This window comes from Sarcophilus harrisii, chromosome 5 (genome assembly GCF_902635505.1).
Source record: "Sarcophilus harrisii chromosome 5, mSarHar1.11, whole genome shotgun sequence".
NCBI classification, from domain to species: domain Eukaryota; kingdom Metazoa; phylum Chordata; class Mammalia; order Dasyuromorphia; family Dasyuridae; genus Sarcophilus; species Sarcophilus harrisii.
Window position 1 is genome coordinate 266,007,805 of NC_045430.1, and position 20,165 is coordinate 266,027,969.

General features: G+C 38.6%; 1 protein-coding gene and 1 long non-coding RNA gene across 12 annotated transcripts in view; one reads left to right on the forward strand and one right to left on the reverse strand.

The window, feature by feature from the left end:
• The window catches only part of RBMS3 (RNA binding motif single stranded interacting protein 3), a 1,441,154-nt gene that overhangs the window by 1,294,094 nt on the left and 126,895 nt on the right, over window positions 1-20,165 (forward strand). For all 11 annotated transcript variants that reach the window (XM_031938176.1, XM_031938175.1, XM_031938179.1 and 8 more), the window contains 3 exons: window positions 8,355-8,401; window positions 16,836-16,932; window positions 19,935-19,985. In XM_031938176.1, the coding sequence (XP_031794036.1) occupies window positions 8,355-8,401; window positions 16,836-16,932; window positions 19,935-19,985 (195 nt within the window). The remainder of the gene's footprint in view (window positions 1-8,354; window positions 8,402-16,835; window positions 16,933-19,934; window positions 19,986-20,165) is intronic.
• LOC116419226 overlaps window positions 16,593-20,165 on the reverse strand; it is a 42,065-nt gene continuing 38,492 nt past the window's right edge. Inside the window, exon 4 of the long non-coding RNA XR_004229485.1 lies at window positions 16,593-17,350. This is a non-coding gene — a long non-coding RNA (uncharacterized LOC116419226). The remainder of the gene's footprint in view (window positions 17,351-20,165) is intronic.

The window sequence follows — 20,165 nt, forward strand, 5'->3', positions numbered from 1 at the left end:
ACAAAACTTCTTACATACAATGAGATTTACAGTGTTGGCTGCAAGCAGTCCTCTGAGTCAAATAACGGATGCCTTATTATCAACAGGGAAAGGGGAAGAAGGGAATGTGCATTTATATAGCATCTACTACATTTCAGACAAACATCTTTTTCTTTTTAAAAATGTATTCTTTATTTTAGTATTTTTTTTAAGTTTTGAGTTAAAAAATCTTTCCCTCCTTTCCACTTGTCCCCCACGACCTGAGAAGGCAAACGATACATCAATTACATGTCAAATCATGTAAACATTTAAAATATTAGACATACAAGAAAAAAGAGAGAAATAGGCAGAGACAGACAGAATAGACAGATGGACAGACAGGAAGGAAGGAGGGAAGGAGGAAGCAAGGTGATCATCATACAATACCTTTCACAGTATAGAACACTATGTATATTGTTGTGCTTATTTCATTTTGCATCAATTCATGTAAGTCTTCCCAAGTTTTTCGGAGAGTATCCTGCTCATCATTTCTTATATTCCAATAGATATTCCATTGCAATCATATATCACATTTTGTTCAGTCATCCCCAAACGATGAGCATTCCCTCATATTACCTTAAATATTGCTGTACAAATAGGTCCCTTCCCTTTTTTCCCCCTTGTCTCTTTGGGATACAGACCTGGTAATGGCATTGCTAGGTCAAAGGAAATATACATTTTTATAGTCTTTGCACAGTACCTAACACATAATTGGTACTGAAAAGATATTCATGGACTTAATGGTATATCTAACAATCGAAGTTATTTTTAAAAAGAATGAGACTTCTCCCTAATAGTATGGATGGGGTATAAAATGCCATCTCAAATGCCATCTCAGACAGAGATTTACTCTATGATTTGAACAAATCCCTCAACTTTTCTGTGCTTCAGTTTACTTCTTTGTAAGATGAAGGGTAGCCTCAGTGACCTATTAGGGACTTTCCAGTTCTATCTGTGCTTCTCTGTTCTTCCAGCAAAGGATGGCTAGATGGATGAGTTTTTAATAGGTTGTGAAAAGGATTCTTTTTTTGGAGAATGGTTGGATTGGATGGTCTCTGAGGTCCTTTCAGAGCCCAAAATTTTCCCTTTCTGTAATTCTAGGAGAGTTGCCTTTTTAAGTAGCAGATGATACCATGATCCTTTCTTTCTTCCATCATTTCTCAATGCTTTGAGAGCTGAAACCTGAACCTTTGCCACCTTTTGTACATCTACAAATTAAGAAAAAGCAACACACATGCACACACACTCACACATAGACATGCACACACACACAAACACACATATACACTTCCCCCCAATCTTAAACATCCTTTATGCTCAGAAAACTGAAGTTAAATTTATGAAAAACAATGTTGTGCCTTGTACTCTTTCAAGGAAAGAGGATTAAAAATCACTTTTCTGCATGTGTACTGTGACAGTTCCACTTTGTTCCAAGTGATTTTCCTCTTTGTGAGACTCTGGAGTTTGTAAACAGGCTGTAATGTTTGGTAATTACATAGCAGTGATTTCATGGCACCAGCTCAAGGTAGAGAGGAATAAATAGGGTACGAAAATCTGCTTCCTCCATACTTTCCAAGAAGAAACAAAAGACAAAAATCTGCATTAAGATCATATTAAGATTAGAAATTTAAATCAAAGCCATATTATATATGAATTCAAACCCAGCAGTAGCAGAATAGCTCAACATGTAGAACAAAGTGCCACAAATCAGTTTCCAAATGACATCCTCTAGTACCTAGCTGCTTTGTCCCAGTACTGACCACCTAATCAGTCCTCATGAATCCTGGCTGTTTAAAGAAAGCATAGAGAAGTGATTATTATGGGACTTTGAGCAAGTTGCTTTAATTGATTTGAGGTGTGGGAGTGAGCCTTCTTAAGTGATATTTATATAGACCTTCCTGCCCTGGAAACCCATTGCCTGTGGATGTTGTGAAGATGCTCAACTTCCCTGATCCTCAGTTTATTCATCTAAAAAATGAGAGGCTTGTATTAGAATCAAACTAAGATCCCTTCAAAATCTCATTTGAAGTTCCTATGATCCTTATTGGTCATCAGCATTAATGTGGATACATCCTTCAAAGATACACTTATAAATTAATCATTGATAGCTAAGTGGCACAGTAGATAGAACACCAGGCCTGAAATCAGGAGAATTCATCTTCATGAGTTATAATTTGACCTCAGAGATGTTCTTCCTGTGTGACTCTGAGTAAGTCACTTAACCCTGTTTGTCTCAGTATTCTCATCTGTCAAAATGAGTTGAAGAAAGAAATGGCAAATGCTCTAGTATCTTTGCCAAGAAAACCCCCAAATGGGGTCATGAAGAATCAAGCGTGACTGAAAATAATTGAATAAAAACAACATAGTTGATCCTTGCCTGCCTAACCTGGGCAGGTTGTAGATGCATATAAATCTGTCATATGGGGTCCACTCAACTTCCTGCGGTCCTTCTTTTAGCTCTTGACATTGGATTGAAATTGATGGATTAACATTAGAGTTTTCCCAACTCATTTCTCCCTCTTTATTCTCTTTAAAATTAGTAACTTTCTCTCTCTCTCTCTCTCTCTCTCTCTCTCTCTCTCTCTCTCTCTGTTTCTGTCTGTCTGTCTGTCTCAACACACACAGTTTTCCCCTTTCAGAATGCAAGTTTCTTGAGAACAAAGACCATTTCTGTTCTGTATCCTTGCGTAGGATGATGCCAGAGCATAACAGGCACTTCAAAAATACTTGTTGGTTAATTGATTATAAAGAGTTTTGTACTTATGGAGTTTCTCAAAAGTCTTAGTGCTATACTAAGACTTTTAGGACATCTTGCAATACTCAGCATATTACTACTACCACTTATCCTCCTATTCCTCTTCCTTCTATTCTTCCTCCTCCTGCTGCTGCTGCTGTTGTTGCTGTTACTATTACTACTATCACTATTAGTAGTATAGCATATATGCTTTAAAGTTTTTAAAGCATTTTATAAATATTACCTCATGTGATCATCACAACTGTCAGAGAGAGAAGTACTATTATTATCCCCATTTCAGTTGAGAAACTGGCTCACACAGCTAGTAGGTATTTCTGAGACTGGATCTGAACTCGGAGCTTCAAGACTCTACCCCTTTTGACAAAACGTGGCTGATGACACACACATCACTTAACTCATGACCAGACTCTTTTACTTTTTCATTGACACAGGTAACCCAGAGGCAAGGGTTTCCTTAGACAAAATAGCAAAGTGAAATTTGTCTTCATTTTGCCTGTGTCACCACAGCTTCATCCCTCTGTCATATTCTCTTAGGTAGCTGGATTAAGAGTGTGGGGTCCAGAGATAAGAAGGCCTGAGTTCAAATCTAACCTTAGATAGATGTATCAGCTGCATGATTTTGAGCAATTCAGTCAATCTTAATTTCTTCTTATGCAAAATTGGAATAATAATCGTACCAAGGGTTCTGGGGAGAACAAAATGGGATAATGTTTATAGAGCACTTTGCAAAGCTTAAAAGTTTTCTATAAATGCTTTTCACTATTACCATTTATTAAGCAGGTTCTATGTGCTGGTACCATGTTAGGAACTTGGGAGACAAAGACAATGAATGAAACTATTCCTACTTTTAAAGAGCTCATATTCCAACGGGAAGAACACAAGTGCAAACAGAAGTATATATCCAGTAAATGTAAATGACATACCCTTGGATAAATACCAAGTAGTTAAGGAGGAGATAATATAAGAGGGAAGGCCTTGGTAGTTGAGGGGATTAAGAAAGGCTGCATGTAGAAGGTAAAGATATTCCATAAGGGGAGGTGAACTGGGATTGCCTTCCATGCAAATAAAAGAGAGAAGAAGGAGCACCATATGCTAGGAAACAGGCCATTTTGTAAATACAAACATGACTCCAGTCCCTTTTGGAGTGTGGAACACTTCAAAAGAAATCTATCTCATTCCCAGTTCTCTTTCCATCTCTCTTGTACCTGCTTTTCCATTTTCTCAACTTTATATTTCCTCTTGTTTCATACCCCTCAATATGGAAGGATCTCAAAATCAATGCTGCCTTTAAACTTTCAGATATATTTTTTTTACTCTCTAGCCTCTCTGACAAAATTTTTATTCATTCCTATGATTTTAACTGCTACCCTTTCATGAATGACTCATGGATTGAAATCTCTAGTCCTGAGCTCTGTCTCTTATATCTGACTGCTAGACATCTCCTTTCTGATGTCCCCTTGACACCCTACATTCAACATGTTGAGATCTAAACTCATCATCTCTCCCTCAGATCAGCTCCTTGTCCTGACTCCTCTTTCTAACAAGGCTGTGAACACCATTCCAACACTCTCTCTGGCTGAAAAACTGAGATATCTTTTGACTTCCCATTTCTCCTTCTCTCCATATCAGTCAAGCGAGGTCCCTTCCTTATCTCTCCTTTGTGATCTCCCTCACATTTATTCTTCTGTTTCTATTTCCTTTGCTACTCTCCATGTACAGACCCTCAACACTGCAGGACATTTCAGAAATCACTACCATCTATCTCCTCCCTGGCTTTTTCTCCTTCCCTAATGTCATCCTGCAATTCTTAACACATACACTGTTGCCAACTAACCTTCCTAAAACACTACTTTAAACCCAATTTGGAAGTCTTCAAGCTCTTTACTAATCTAACAGATAAAGTCTACACCCCCAGCCTGACATTCAGAGCTTTCCACAGTGGCCCTGTCTAACTTTCCAAGCGAATCACCCCTTTATTCCCTGATACAAACCATGTATTCCAGCCAAACCGATGTCCTCATTAGTCCTTAAATCTGCCATCCAGTTTTCTGCCTTTGTGATTTGGATCCTTACTCACTTGAATTTATTAATTAATTAACTTCCCCAAATCCTAGTTTTCTCTTCTGTAAAATGGGGGTGGCCATTTCTCTGACAAGAATAGGAGGCTCAAATGAAATCACATATATAAAGAGTTTTGCCAGTATTAGAAAATTGTAGAAATGTCAGCTGTGAAAGTGGAGAAGGGAGGTCAATTGTCACAATCACATGGAATGGAAGAACATTATGATGACACACTAAGATATAAACTTGTAGCCTTGTCTCTATGACAGTTCTTAGAGGAAGGCAGAGTAAATTCTAAGATCTTAGCATAAAAAGGAGGACAATTATCTTTTCTCTCTCCTCCCTCTCAATCTGCAATTCCTGATGACCTTTTATCATTCCATCTTTCCTTTTGTGCTTTTACCACTAAGCTCATTTTTCATCCCCACCTTGATCTCCATTATCTTCTCTCCATCAGTTATTTTACTGGCTATTACCCATTCAATGATTGGACATTTCTTCCTTCCTTCTCTACTTCAACACCTTTGTATATCTGCCATTTTCTACTCTCAAATCCATATCAACCACCATTCCTTACCAAACCCTTACATCACTCCCACTATTTGACCATGTTATTCCTACTCACAAGCTCCTGACAAGAACCTTGGATTTGTGCCAACAGAGCCCACTACAAATTTGTCTTCATCCTCTCTGACCTGGCCTCTTCTTGCAGATATAAAATCCTTTTGTTGTTATTCAGGCATGTCAGACTTTCTGTGATTCTATCTGAGATTTTTCTTGGCAGAGATACTGGAGTGCTTTGCCATTTTTTTCTCCAGCTCAGCTGAGGGTTAAGTGACCTGCCCAGAGTCACTCAGCTGGTAAGTATCTGAGGCTGGATTTGCACTCAACTCTTCTTGACTTCAGACCCAGTGCTGTGTCCTGCACCACCTGCCCTGACATTCCTATTATACATTGCTGTCTACTCACCACAGGAACTTTTCCAAACTTAGCATCTGACTTCATTATTAAACTGAAATTACTCTCTCTAAAGTCACTAATGATCTCTTAATTAAAAAATCTAATGGGCTTCTCTCAGTCCTTCTCTTTCATGACCTCTCAGAGGCTTGTGACACTGTTAATCACTATCTTCATCACTCCTGATTTCCATAAGATTGTTCTCATTCAGTTCTCCTCTGCCTGCCTTCCTTCACGGGCTCCTTTGCTGGATCCTCATCTAGGGCAACTTTGGGTATCTCTCAACACTCTAGCCAGGTACCGTTCTTTTTTTTTGCACTATGTCATCCCCTTGGTTATCTCCCGAGCTCCAGTGTATTCAATTATCATCTCAAAACATGATTCTGGTGTATATATCCAGCCTGTGTCATTCTCCTGACCGATAATCTTGCTTCTCTAATGGCCTTTGGACATCTTGAATTGGATATTCCATAAAGATTTCAAACATGCTCTCAGACCAAGGCTTTCAAGATCAGGGTCATCCTCAGCTCTTTAATGCTCACCCCAAATATCCAATATGTTTTCAAATCTAGCCTTTTTTAACCTTCATAGCATTACTTTCTCTTCATTCAAACAAACCAACAACATTGGTCTCTCAATGTCCATTTTCTCTCTACTCCAATAAATCATTCATTCAGCTGCCACTTAATACGTTTTAGTCTCAGTTTCTCATTTGTAAAGTGAAGGAATTGGATTCAATGACCTCAAATGCCCGTTCCAATTATAAATCTGTGATCATTATAACCATATATTGAAGTCAAGAAAGATGTTAGAGGGAAACTCCCAAATCTGAACCCTATTTAGAACAGTTCCACTTACAGCGTGTGAGTCATGTTGTAAGCTGAGCTGCATTTTGGGACACTTGCTTTGGAGCCAGATAATTTTCATTTCATCAATACTCAGATTCAGACGAGCCCACCAAATGCATCAGGAAGACTACCCTTAGCCATGCTGAAAAATAAACAGCAGGGCTATTTTTTTGCCTGGTTTTATTTTTTCCATTTGTCTCGTGGCAGAAAAAAGGTAGATCTTAGAAGTCCCTCCGCCCAAAACAAAACAGAACACAACAAAATTCAATTTCCTTAGAAAATAATTTTAAATTAAATAAGAATTAAATAAATTAAAAAAACAACAGGAACATGCATGCCAATTCCACACTTAAAATTTAGAAACATAAAAAGCTATCATGTTCATATTTTATTCATAAAAGTGGGCTGCACTGGCAAGGAGCTGGATAGTTCAGCCAAGATAACCCTACCCTGGGGGAGACACTTATTGGGAGCCAGATTAGTACCATGGAAAGAGAGCTAGGAATGGAGTCAAGAGATTTGAGTTTTAACCAGCTTTGTCTCTTGTAACTAGGCTATGAAACTCAATTTCCTTTTCTGTAAAATAAGTAAACCTGGCCTAGGAATCCAGTAGATAATCACCTCAGCTCTCTGGGTCTCAGTTTCTTCATCTGTAAAATTTGAGGTCTTTACATCTCAAGATTGATGAATCTTGGAGTTATTTAACCTCTTCAGGCTTCCATTTCTTCATGTACAAAATGAAGCTTTAAGATCTCTATGATCTCTTTAAATCATAAACCTTTGACCCTCATTATCACTTAACTTTTCTGAGCCTGCTCAGTCATCTGAAAAATGGCGGACTTGGACTGCATGGCCTGAGAGATCTCTCTCTCTCTCTTGATCAATGACTATAGTCATTGCTAATCTTCTCCCAGTCTTGATTTCCTCTTCTGTCAAATGAGGAAGTTAGATTAGATATCTTGTAATATCCCTGCCAACTCTTAATCCCGGATCTATCTCTCAAGGGGTACAGCATTCGTTCAGTACTTTTGTTAAGCCTCTATCTATCTTGTGACTTTTTGTGGAGTTGCCCTGATGTTAGAAGCACAAGTTGAGTTTTTGTCACCCTGATTACACCAAAGTCGTGGAATCATTATTATTGTTGTTGTTGTTAGATCAAGTGCAAAGACTTTCCCCTCTCTCTAGTCACTAAGAATTGGATGGAAATAGATTCTTGTGAAGCACTCTGTCATGGGATTTTTGCCTAGGACTCTCCAATCCCTTTAAGTCTTAGTACTTAAACTTAAAAATACTTAGTGCTTTTTTAACAATGCATGTTAAATAGATTTTTAAAGTTTTCTCCTGACCACAGATTCAGTATTGCTTTTTTCACAGTGAAAAACATGATCTAGAATTCCTCGAGAAGTGATAAGGATACCAGATAAGACAGAGACAGTTAAAGAAGTAGAAAAGGGTGTCATTGAAGCTACATTTCTCTCTCTTGCCGTGTCAATATAGATGTGATAAACTTATCATCTCTTCAAAGATGGAAGCTGTGAGGGTGTGGAGAGCAAAACTTCTGACTAAAAGCCATGACAGAGAAATAATCATAGAAAAAAAAATCATCTTAAATCACAGGAAGGAGGGAGTGGGATAAAGAGGTAATGTGATGTTTTGGACATGATAATAAGATTTTTTTAAATCTTTTTTTTTTTCTCCTTTCCAATTATATCCAGCCTGGCATGGCATTGACCTATGACCCTACAGCTGCTATACAGAATGGGTAAGTAGTTCTTTATTTTCTATTTTAAAATTACCTTTATTGATGTTTACTAAGATGTTTTAAAGCTCTCAAACCATTATGAAAAAATATATCAAAAACCTTTTTTTTTCCTCTTCTATCTCTCTCTGCCCACTCAAGGGTAACAACAGGAAATCCTAGGCAAGACATTTTCTATGATTTTGTTCTTTTCTTCTTCCCTTAATGTGTCCAAAATTCTAAAGTGCCTCCCATATTCCTTGATTCCATTATTACTGAAGCCCATTAATTTTATAGTATCTTTATGAATTGAAGCTATGTGGACAGGAATAGAGGATATAGAGTAAGGAATATTTAGGTTGAAGGCATCTTCCATATAGGTAGCAAATAGTGATTGTTTATATTCTCATGGTCTTTCATTTAATTATTTTTAGTTTGTGTTCTAGACTCGGAGTGAAGGAGAACTGAATTCAAATCCTTCCTTTGATACTTAAGATCTGAACATTTAACCCTTCTGTGTCACAATTTATTCATCTATTAAGTGGGTTTAATAATAGCACTTCCCCAGAATGTTGTGGGGATCATGTGATATAACATATTTAAAGCACTTTGCAAACTTAAAACACTAAATCAATGTTAGCCAATTTTTAGTTAATGTTATCATTATTAAATGCCCAGATTCCCCTAGCTATTGTTATTTTGAATGCTTCTTTTTTATTCTGCCACTTTACTGAGAACCGAAGATTTATTTATAATGTAGAGGGCTATGAGAAACAAGTTAGCTTTATAGTTACAGATGATATTGTCAATAAATTAAGCTTTCTTCTCTAGTTTTTCTTCCATCCTACTGACATAATAGTCCTTTACTTTTCAGAAGCCAAAATAGAAGAAAAACATGGTATATTTTAAGAGGACAAAAATAAATAGTTACTATGAATATTGAAACACCAAGAAGATTGTATCGGAAATAAAACCATTCCCATTAAGAAAAACAATCATCATATGGTGGAGAGAACAGCCACATGACCTGGATTTTGATAAAAACAAGTCTTTCTGAGACTCCATTTCTTTAAATATAAAAAGAGAGGTTTAGTGTTAGGTGGCCCTTGAAGTCTCTTTCAGCCCTAACATTCTAAGATTATAGGATTGAAAATTTATGATACTTATTCATCCTTTCATCAAGTACTTACCTAAAGCTTCTTGGTTTAAGGCACTGGTTTGGCACAGTGAACGTCTCAGAATATAAGATGCAGAAGTATTAGAAATCTGGAGAAATATTAGAGAGCTCCTCTAGGAGCTTCCAACTTACTTGTGGACACAAGTGTACAAATAACTATCATGTAAGATAGTACTTGGAGAAAGTTTTGCTATAGGAATTCATTTAGAGAAGTAGGTTAAGTTATAACTGGAGTGATTTTGGGAATTTGAAAGAGGGGAGAGTAGAGCTGATCTTCAAAAACTAGAAAGAAAAAAAAAAGGAATTAATACTTCAAGCAATGAAGAATAGTATATGGAGAGGTATGGAAATCAGAATGCACATTGTGTAATTACAATAATAGATATAAAAGTTTGGCTAGAGCACAAGGTTCCAGATAGTAGGAGTTAAATATAGTTGGATATATATAATTGATTATATATAATATAATATAATTTTATATGTACATAATTATATATAATTTTATATATATATATAATATAATTGATATTAGTTTTCAATTGGAGTTAATGTCAATAGGATTACTGTCAATTGACTAGCATTTATTAAGCTCCTATTATATGCCAAACATTTTGCTAAGCACTTTATAAATATAGCTCATTGACCCTCACAACAATCCTGGCAGATAGGTGCGATTATTATCCCCATTTAGTTGAGGAAACGGAGTCAAGTGGCTCATCCAACATCACACCATCTTTCAGTATTTGAGTCCAGACTTGATCCAAGATTTTCCTGACCAAATCCAGCTACCTAGCTGATTAAGGGTACTAAGATTAAGAAGGATTGGAAAAGGCTTCCATTAGGAAGGGGAATGTTTGGTGAAGATGTAAAGAAAGCAAAAATGGAGATAAGGAGAAAGAGCCAGTGAAAAATACTTAAAACTAGTAGATAAAGTGTGTGAGAAACAGCAAGGAGATTTATGATGGTGAATTGTGAAGTAGAAGATAGGGGTAAGCAACATTTAAGAAGACTTTAAAGATGTTGGAGAGCAGGGGAGGGGAAAGAAGAGAAGGGTTTTGTACACTTAGCAGGAGATTTAGTGCTGGAGGTGATAGGGACCCCTGAGGTTGATCACTTATGGGAGAAACACAGACTCACCAAGAGGCTGTTACAGTAGACTGGGTGTGAGGTAATGGGAGCTTAGACCAGGTGATGGCAATGTCATAAGAGAGAAGAGATGCAGGTGAGTCTTCACAAAGATGAAATCTGTGGGACTTGGCTCAGAGAGGATCCTGCACCATGGGAGTTATTTATAATGTGTTTATTGTTGAGCGAGAGCCCAAGACTGAGTGGTTTCCCTGTGTACTATGTCATTACCTTGCGAGGTGTTTTAGATGGGCATTTGATATTAGGCTACAGAGAAGACTTTATCTTATAACACTAGGACTAAATCGTATATTAAGGATACTTTGGAATTACAGTAAAAATGATGGATGCCTCATTAATACCGGGCTGTTGTGTTACCCTGAGGTTAGTATTCATGATGCTGACTTTTACAATATTGCCTGTGGACATGAGACAGGAATTCGGGATGTTTATTTCCATGTGTAAAAAGGATTTGGTGCGGTTTCTATGCTAAAGGAGACATTCTACCCTGGGGTTATTGACATATTCATGTTATTTTTATTGTCAGCGAAATAAAATTTTACCATATTGCTACCGACTGCCAAATCCCCCAAAGATAACATTTTTGTCCACAAAATAATGTTCTATTAGGGACCTCAGCTTGGAGTCTGTGGATTTCTGGAGGGCATTCTTCCTAAATGCCAGGGAATCAAGGCACTTTTTTGCATTTCCTTCACATTCGGAGCTCCCCAAAGAAGTCTTTATATTCCCCTGCACTGTGTGTTTTAGTTTTGTCTTCGATATGTTAGCATTATGTGTTCTGTAATAGATGGATGGGTCGCTAAATGGGTAGGGAAGTATGTAGGTAGATAGCATATTGAAATAAGCACTATATTTGTAGCGGGAAGACTCGAATACATATTCTGCATTAGACACCTCCTCTCTATGTGACTCTGGGCAACTAATATGAATGATTTATTCAAATTTCTTTATCTGTAAAATGGGAAGAATAATAGCACTCACCCTGTGAGTTGTTGTGAAGATCACATATGCCAAGTCATATATAAATGTTGACTTTAGATAGTTATCTATTACCATATAGAAGCAGTATGGCATAAAGATAGAGAGCTGGTTTCAGAGTCAAGAATTCCTTTTTCAAAACCTGTGAAAGAATTGGTTCTTTGACCTTGGCCAGATCATTTAGTCTCATTTAACCCTCAAGCAATCATTTAGGACTTAGTGCAAAAGAAAGATCATTAGCTGTATACTCAAAGATACTGAATTCCAATTCTGAAGACATTGGACAAATCATTTAACCTTGCTCAATTTTGTCACCTGTAAAATGAAGATGTCATATTAGGTGGTCTCTATGGTGGTTCCTTGCCACTGACAATTTTTCACCTTAATTTTCCTAGTGACATGGATCGCCATCTCCACTGGTGAGGAGTTACTAAACCAGGAAGCCGACAAAAATCTTAAAATCTTTGTGCATTTGTGTATGTCACAGGAGAAAAATCTCTTCCTGGAGAAATGGGACCATTGAGTGCCAGGCAGGACTCAGCCTCAGCTCCCAGTAATAGTACTTGTGAGGCACATTGAGTACTTCCCCATCCAAAAAAAGATCGTATCCTGCCTTCCCGCTTACATAGACTTGGTTGTTTGAGTAAAGAGTTCTGTCAATCTTCTCTCTATCCCATCTCATGAAGCAAGGAACCATGTGCTTTCAGAGATTTATTTGTGTTGGTGGATAATTTTTCATTGGATACCTGTGTGAAAGTGCTTTCAAAACCATGACGGATAAATGGTGCCAGCACAGGGGCAAAAGAGAGAGATTGAGGAAGTTATTTGTCCACAGTCTCACAGAAGTCTGGTGCTGTTTCTTTTCTTCAGATAACTTGCCTACTAAGCTGCTGCTGAAATAGCTGTTCTTCATGCTTTGGCTTAAGCAAGCATTTCCTGAAAATTTGGCTAGTGTATGTTTGGACTTAGGAAGGGCTTATTTCCAAGACCCAGAATTAGGAGATCAAGATAGTCAGTTGTTTCACCCCAGTACGTTTTCCCATCTAAATGACTCTTTTAGCTCGAGTGGCAGTGTTTGAACTTGCCAGAGAGTGTGGAATGCCATTACTTGTCTGATGGATAGGATTAGAGCGCAGAGAACAAAAATGCATTAACGTTTCTCTCCAGGGTTCCCTTTCCTAGTATCAGTTTACTGCTATGCTTTATTTATGTTTCTGTTATCGAGTTTCCCCATAGAGTTTCCTGTAAACTCTGCCTGTCAATCTATTTCTGATGGCTTTCATTTATGAGACACCGATTGGCGCACTTTACAAAATAGACCATCCAAGGTGAAATATGATTAGTGATTGGCTTAGCAGTGAATGACCTTATCTCAGGAGCAGCGGGGCATTTGACCCAGACAAAAGCCTCTGGGCCCAGCTTGAGACAAGTGGGAAGTGTTTGGTGTATGGACAAGGTCATCCTAGGAAACAACTCACCTGCCATGAAACAAAGAGCATTTCTATATGCTCCTTGCCTCCTAAGTAATTTGTCAAGTGCGTTACCAAAGGAGGATGTTATAAATTCAAGTTTTTTTTTTTTCCTGAAGCACAAAGGATTGTGCTGAACTATTGTATCACATGATATGTGAAGAACTAATCCCTAACAAGCCATGGGATGTCCCGTGGTAGAAGGCAAAGTGAGATGGATCCACAAAATGGGGCATTTAGACCAGCTGACTGCTTGGTCATTCCTGTCAGCCCTCATCTGTGATCCTGGAATTTTTATGTTAATCTATAAGTGTACGTGAGCTCCTTTGTGCCTAGCACTGTGCTATGGGAGCTACCTCTGGACAACTAGGTAGTGCAGTAGATACTATGATGGACTATCAGTTTGGTCTCAGCCTAAGTACCTCAATTTCTTCATCTGTCAAATGAGAGGGTCAGATATAATGGCCTCTAAAGTCACTTCATCAATAACCCCCTGATTCTGTGGCATTTGATTCCCTCTGCAGTGTGTCTCCTTGTGCTACTTCCCCTCTCTCATCTCCAGGAGTGTGGAGTAGGGAAAAGAGAGCCTCTGCCTTTAGGGAATTATTCTATCTGCTTTTCCCAAGATCCCTGTTCTCCTTCTTTATCATCTTCCTCAATGAAAGCCCCTTCCTTTCCAGCCCGCAGGTTGTTTTGACTGACCTACTTTGAGCTCTCACTGAAACATGAGGCTTTGAAGAAGGAGGCTGATTTTAAATTCCACTGGTCTGAGAGCTTCCTAAAGGCTCAGACCACTCACTAAGGGAAAACAAAGGCAGAAAGCCCATGCCAAGTGGCTGTTTGCTCTCACTATTGCTAATTTCATTTTCCCAGGGCTATTGATTGATGTGGGATGGAGAGGACCCTCTCCATCAGCTACTCAGAAGCATCAACACCTCTGCTCCTTATTAAGGCTTGATCTGACTCTCCTTTTGGCCCCTCCCTTTCCACACTCTTCCTTAAAAAATTCAGTCTTTTCTAGACTCAGAAGCTCATCTTTTCAGTGACTAGAGAGATTTGTAAGTATAACTGGATTTAGGAGAGGAATAAGGACTGGACTTGTGATTTCATTTATATAGGATACTCTCAAGGGAGGGAATTGTCTCTATCATTAGAGATTGGTACCATCTCTGAAAAGGATATTGTTTGACAGTCGCCTGGAATATTGGGAAATTAAGTGACTTGGCCAGAAAAATACAATTCTAGGAATAACTTGAAATGAGGCTGTTTGTTACTGATGCTAGGTCTTTATCTACTAGGCTGTACTGTCTCTGGTATTTGAATCTGATACTTCTATGACATTTAAAGTTTGCAAAGCACTTTATACTTACCATCTCATCTGTGTCTTATAATAGTCTTGTGGGGAAGGTATTATTATTATTATTATTATTATTATTATTAATTATTCCCATTCTGTACTTGAGGAGACTGAGGGTCACACTCATTTAGGTAATTTACCCATGGTCATATGAGAATGTGAAAGGCAGGATTTAATCTTAGATGTTCTATTATGAGGATTTGAGTTCAGAGAGGAGAGTAGAGATAGTGCACTGATGTAAACTTGAGATTCTGCTATACTCTGGGTACTTTCCCTTACCCCCTCAGTCTCCGATATCCTTAATGTAGTCAGGCTCTGACATCCAGACCGCTCCTGAACCTTGTCATTTTGGTCCCCTGAAAATGTAGGCAATGAGCATTGAATGTTTCCTGTGGATGGAGGTCTATGCTAGACTCTGGGTGGGGAAAGGGAAGAGGTTTAGAAAGTTTAGCTAAAATATTGTCCCTGTCCCAGTGGAGATTGCCATTTAATATGGGAGTAAGATCTAGGAGTGTATAGTTGTAAAGCAAATGGCCAACAAGAATCATAGGAAATAAACTGTTTAAAATAAATTTTTAAGAAGAAAAAAAGAATTACATTAACTCCCAGGGCTACTGTGAGGATCAAATAAGATCATATTTATACAGTGCTTAGCACAGTGACTGGCACAGAGTAAACACCATATAAATGGTAACCAATATTTGTTATTATTATTACAAAGCAAAGTGCTATGAGAATTCTGGGAAAGAAGGCTGCTGTTGCTGCCCAGGGAGAGCAGAAGTTTCACAGAAGAGAAGAGGTTTCATGGAAGCTTTGAAGTTTGGATAAGAATTTGAGAGACAGAGATAGAGACACAGAAACAGAACCAGAGAAGGGCAGGGAGGAGACAGGGAATGGGAACATTGGTAAAGCTTTTATTATGTGCCAGGTACTATGCTAAGCAAACTAGTCTCTGCCCTTAAGGGGCTTCTATTAGAATGGGGAAAAGCAAGGCATTGGGGGTATTGAAGAGTAAGGGTAGACACATACCCCTTTCTGGTACACACACACACACACACACACAAACACACGCAGGGTAAGAATGTTACTAGAAGAGATGGTTTAGGCCTCAGCAAAATCATGTACAAGCTGCCCCATCATAGCTGGGGACCTAGTGGCAGAGTTCAAGGTTCTAGTTGGAGGAAGATAAGGTCTCCATGGTGGTCACCAAGAAGGAAAAGATGAAGAAAGTTATTCCATAGAGAACAGCATGAGTGAAAATAAGGTGTGAGACAGTATAATACATGTCTGTTTTGACTGAACATGCGGAAGGGGAATCATAAAATAATAAGCCTGAAAGGTGGCAAGTTAGCACATTGGAGTTCCATTGTTGGGAAAATGGAATGGAGAAGAGTCCCAGAGAAAGGTTCAGGAGAGGTCTGGATGTCAGAGCCTGACTACAATTAAGGATAATGGAGACTGAGAGGGTAAGGGAAAGAACCCAGAGTATAGCAAAGTCTCAAGTTTACATCAGTGCACTATCTCTACTCTACTCTCTGAACTCAAATCATCATGATTAAACCTATTAGGGGCTTACGTTTACATGGAAGTTTAAGATTGACAAAGTGTTTCATGTATTGTCTTATTTGATTTAATACAGTAAGAGTTGACTTTTTTTTTTAACCTCTTACCTGTCCTGGGAAAACACAGGGTCACTGGTGTATAAACCAATCTAAGCCAATCATTCTTTATTAAATACCTACTATGTGTCAGGCAGAGGGCTAAACTGTAGAGAGAAAAAGTCCCTGCTCTCAAAGAGTTTACAGTCTAATGGAGAGAGATTGAAATTGAAACCAGACAGAGCAGCAGATACAGAATGGAGTGACCCAGAGTTCAGGTTCTGCCCCCTATAAAAGAAGGCATTGGTAGGAGTGGGGTACTCTGATCGAGGGGAGAGGAGACTGAAGGAAGTAGTGTCAGGCTGGGCTTGGGTTACCTGCATGGTGCCGAGATCAGAGGTGATGGGCTGGGAGGGACATCTTGTTGGAGCCAGTCAAAGCAACTTTCTCTTGCTTTTGGGCACTTGTAGTTGTGGATTTTGCTTTAAAATCAATTCCCAGAATCACTTGGCTTTAAAAAATGGTTAAAGACTATTTTATTCTTCAATTGTGGTGAGATTTTTAAAGATCAAGGTTTCAAAAGGACCCAAAGAGTCTCTTCTTGCAGCAAGTGGCTCAACCCCTCTCCTCACTCCCACCCCTGTTGCCCGAGGCTTCCCAATAGGAGGGCAGGGTAGGTGATGGGGAAGAGCAGTGCAGGTGCTTCATGGATCTTTGTTCTTTCTGTTTGCAGATTTTATTCTTCACCGTACAGTATTGCAACAAACCGCATGATTCCCCAGACATCTATCACGCCATTCATTGCTGCTTCCCCTGTGTCCACATATCAGGTATGTCAGCCTCACTTGCATCTCCAGGGGGGTCTCATTTGATAAGAAGGAGAGGTTTCCAAATGGACAAAGACAGGATGAATATAATAAGGAAACAAAAAATTCAAGTGTCCTTGTACACTTCAGTCATACCTTATCTCCCATGTATAGCAGTCCTTAACTACCAGCAGCCATAAATTCCTCTTTGGGCAAGGACTTCAAGTGTAATTACCATCTTTTTCATTTAATTCTCAAAATCTTTCTGGTTTTGCTTATGTTCCAGCTGATTCCCTCTAAGGATTCTTCTGTTTGAGATCATATTTTGGTCTTTGATATTACTTTATTATTCCTTTTATTTATTTTTTTCCTAGCTGTGCCTTTCCTGCATGTATCATTATAGCGATGATTCCCATCCATAAAAGCATATTTTGTCCACAATCTATTGACAAAAAAAAAACCCAATTGTCATTGTTCAAAAATTACCATTTTAAATGTATATTTATATTACCTTGGGAGCGGAAGCAGATAGAGAAGAGCCAATTTGCCGATGTGATCATAATAATGATATCTGGTATGGGATAAAACATAAAACTGAACTTGACTTCTAAAGCATAGGGCCCAAGACATCACCAAATGTGACCCAATGATAGATTTCCAACTTCCTCCCTGCCAAAAAAAATTGGTTGTCGTGGATGATAGGACAGATATTTTATAACAAGGTTGAGGGAAAGGACATGAATGTCTGAAATTGTTAAGTGATACATTCTTTTTGACTTCATGCTCATTGTTGACTTCAAGGTTAGAACATACCTCGTACCGTAAGACATACAATTTTTATGAATTTTCTAGTACACTTAAATGTTTTAGAGGTATACATAGGGGTAGGTAGAATGAGACATGAAGGTATTATTTCAAGTCCATTTTCTTTCACTCTATGACATGTTGTCATCTCAACCTCTCTTTGTCATGGTTGTGCTGGTATTAAGTATGGAATGGCTGCTAACCCATTTCTTCAGTATAATTCAGTATCCAATTGGTAGAAAATCATTGCCAAATTCTGACCTAATTTATACTATTCTAAAATACTTATCCAAGACCACAGAAATTCTACACACGGAAAGGTGAGAACATCTCACTATCTCAATGGATGCATTGGACCAGGTGGTCTACTGTTTAATTCCCAATACAGAAGTAGAATGAATTATAAGAGAAAAATTATCTCTTATAATAATAACCCTTCTTCTTATCTTATTCTCCTATAGTCCTAGACTGATTTGTGCTTGCCTTGCCCTCCTAATTTATGCTTATTTTCTAAACAGCCCTCCCTAGCTTTCTAAGAATATCCGTATAAATTTTAGGATGGATGTCTGCATATTTTATACTGCCTGCATTTTCTGCAGATAGAGATAGGTGTTTGGCCTGCACCCACATTGGTTTGTCCCCGTGGTGTTGCAGACTGCTCCCTAATTTGGTCAAGTTATACTCCATTATGACCTTCCTCCGTCACATTCCTGCTTGTCCCAATTGTTTGGCCATCAAATACACAACTATTTTTTCTCTTTTGACTAATTCCCCACAATCACCTTCTAGACCACATCTTGTTCATGATTTACAGAGCTTATATTCTCCATAAAGTTTTTGTGAGTGAATGGAGGACCCTTTCATCAGCATTGCACGACCATGGGGTGACTGTGCTTCTAATTGCCTTTCCTTGGGACCAAAGAAAATACGTACAGGGGTCATGCAAGTTTGTTCTTTGTGAAATGGGCAGTGTGTAGTGTAGTATTTTTGTTCTGCGAGTGGCCAGAACCAGCCATGATGTACCCCAGTATGGGGTACTCTGAGACTTTAAGAAAAAACGGCTGTAAAGAATGGGTCACCCCCCCACACTTCCATAGGCTTCCAAAAGTCGCAATGTGTAATTTATCACCAAATATTTCTGCTGATGATTTTTCTGTGGCTAAAGTACATCCACTGTCAATCAAAGCAGGATTTCAATGTCGAAATGTCTTCTATGCTTTTCTGCATCACTATTTACCCCCATAAATTGGCTTTCATTTCATTGGCCCTCCCTCAAGGGCCCAAAAGGAAAAGGAATTAATAGATGATATTCTGTTGATGTTGTTGATGCTTTCCATTTTCATTATCATAATAGAGGATTGAATATTTTGCCTAAACTAAGATCACAACCAAGACTTTGTTGCCCCATATAAAGTGAGCTGGTCCCTAAAGACTATCTCATCAGTTTCTGTGAGATTTCATCACATCAATCAAGTGCTAAGGAGGCAAAAAAAAAACAAAAAGAAAAATAAAAAACTGAAGATTTCTATTAGAATCTAGAATGATAGATCCAAAGGAGAGAAAATGCACATCTCTCCCTTCTTTATAGAGGTGAGGGATTATGAGTGTGCAACATTCTATATTCTGGCAGACTTAACTCTTCCCATCCTGCCAGAAAGTCCATGAGAGATCAGGCTTTGGCTTGTCCCCAAAATGAGGCTACCCCCCGAAAAAAGGATGAAAAACAATCTCTCTGAACTTTGCGTTTCACTGCACAGTAGCTTCCTGACTTGGTTGCCATTCCATGTTGGTATAATCCTTTATCCACTACCATTCTCACCATGGAGAACAAGGGACCAACCAGTAGCTCTGGTCACTTGAGGCCTTGAGCAAAGTGCCAGGACACATATGTCACCATTCCTACAGCCAAACCGCAGTAGTACAGCTTTATGGGAAATAGGTGCCTCCTCCCCCACAGGGTATCATTTAAACTTTCTGTAATTCAGTTTCCATAAAGTGAGGGGCTAGATGGCCCTTAAGGGCTCTTCTGATTCTAGGTTTATAATCCCATCATCAAATCAACATCTATAACCATAAACTTTCCCTGTAATTTACACCATCTCTTGCCAACTGCTTTATAATATTTATCTAAAACCAGTATCCTATAGCCAATAGCTATGCATCCAAATCACCAAGTTCTCCCTGTGGTTTTCTTGTCCTAACAAATGCCATTTGCTACATAGGTCCAGAGCACTTCATGGATGCCTCACCCACCCTACGTTATGCAGCCAACAGTAAGTGGACACTCAGTCACCTGAGGCTAAATATTTGTCTTATCCATGCCGTGTGTGTGTGTGTGTGTGTGTGTGTGTGTGTGTGTGTGTTTGGGATACTTTGAGATTTAAAGGAACTTTTGTCTCTCATCCCTCCAAAATGGGAACCTCTATCCCTGAAAGGCTACCAAAAGCATTGAC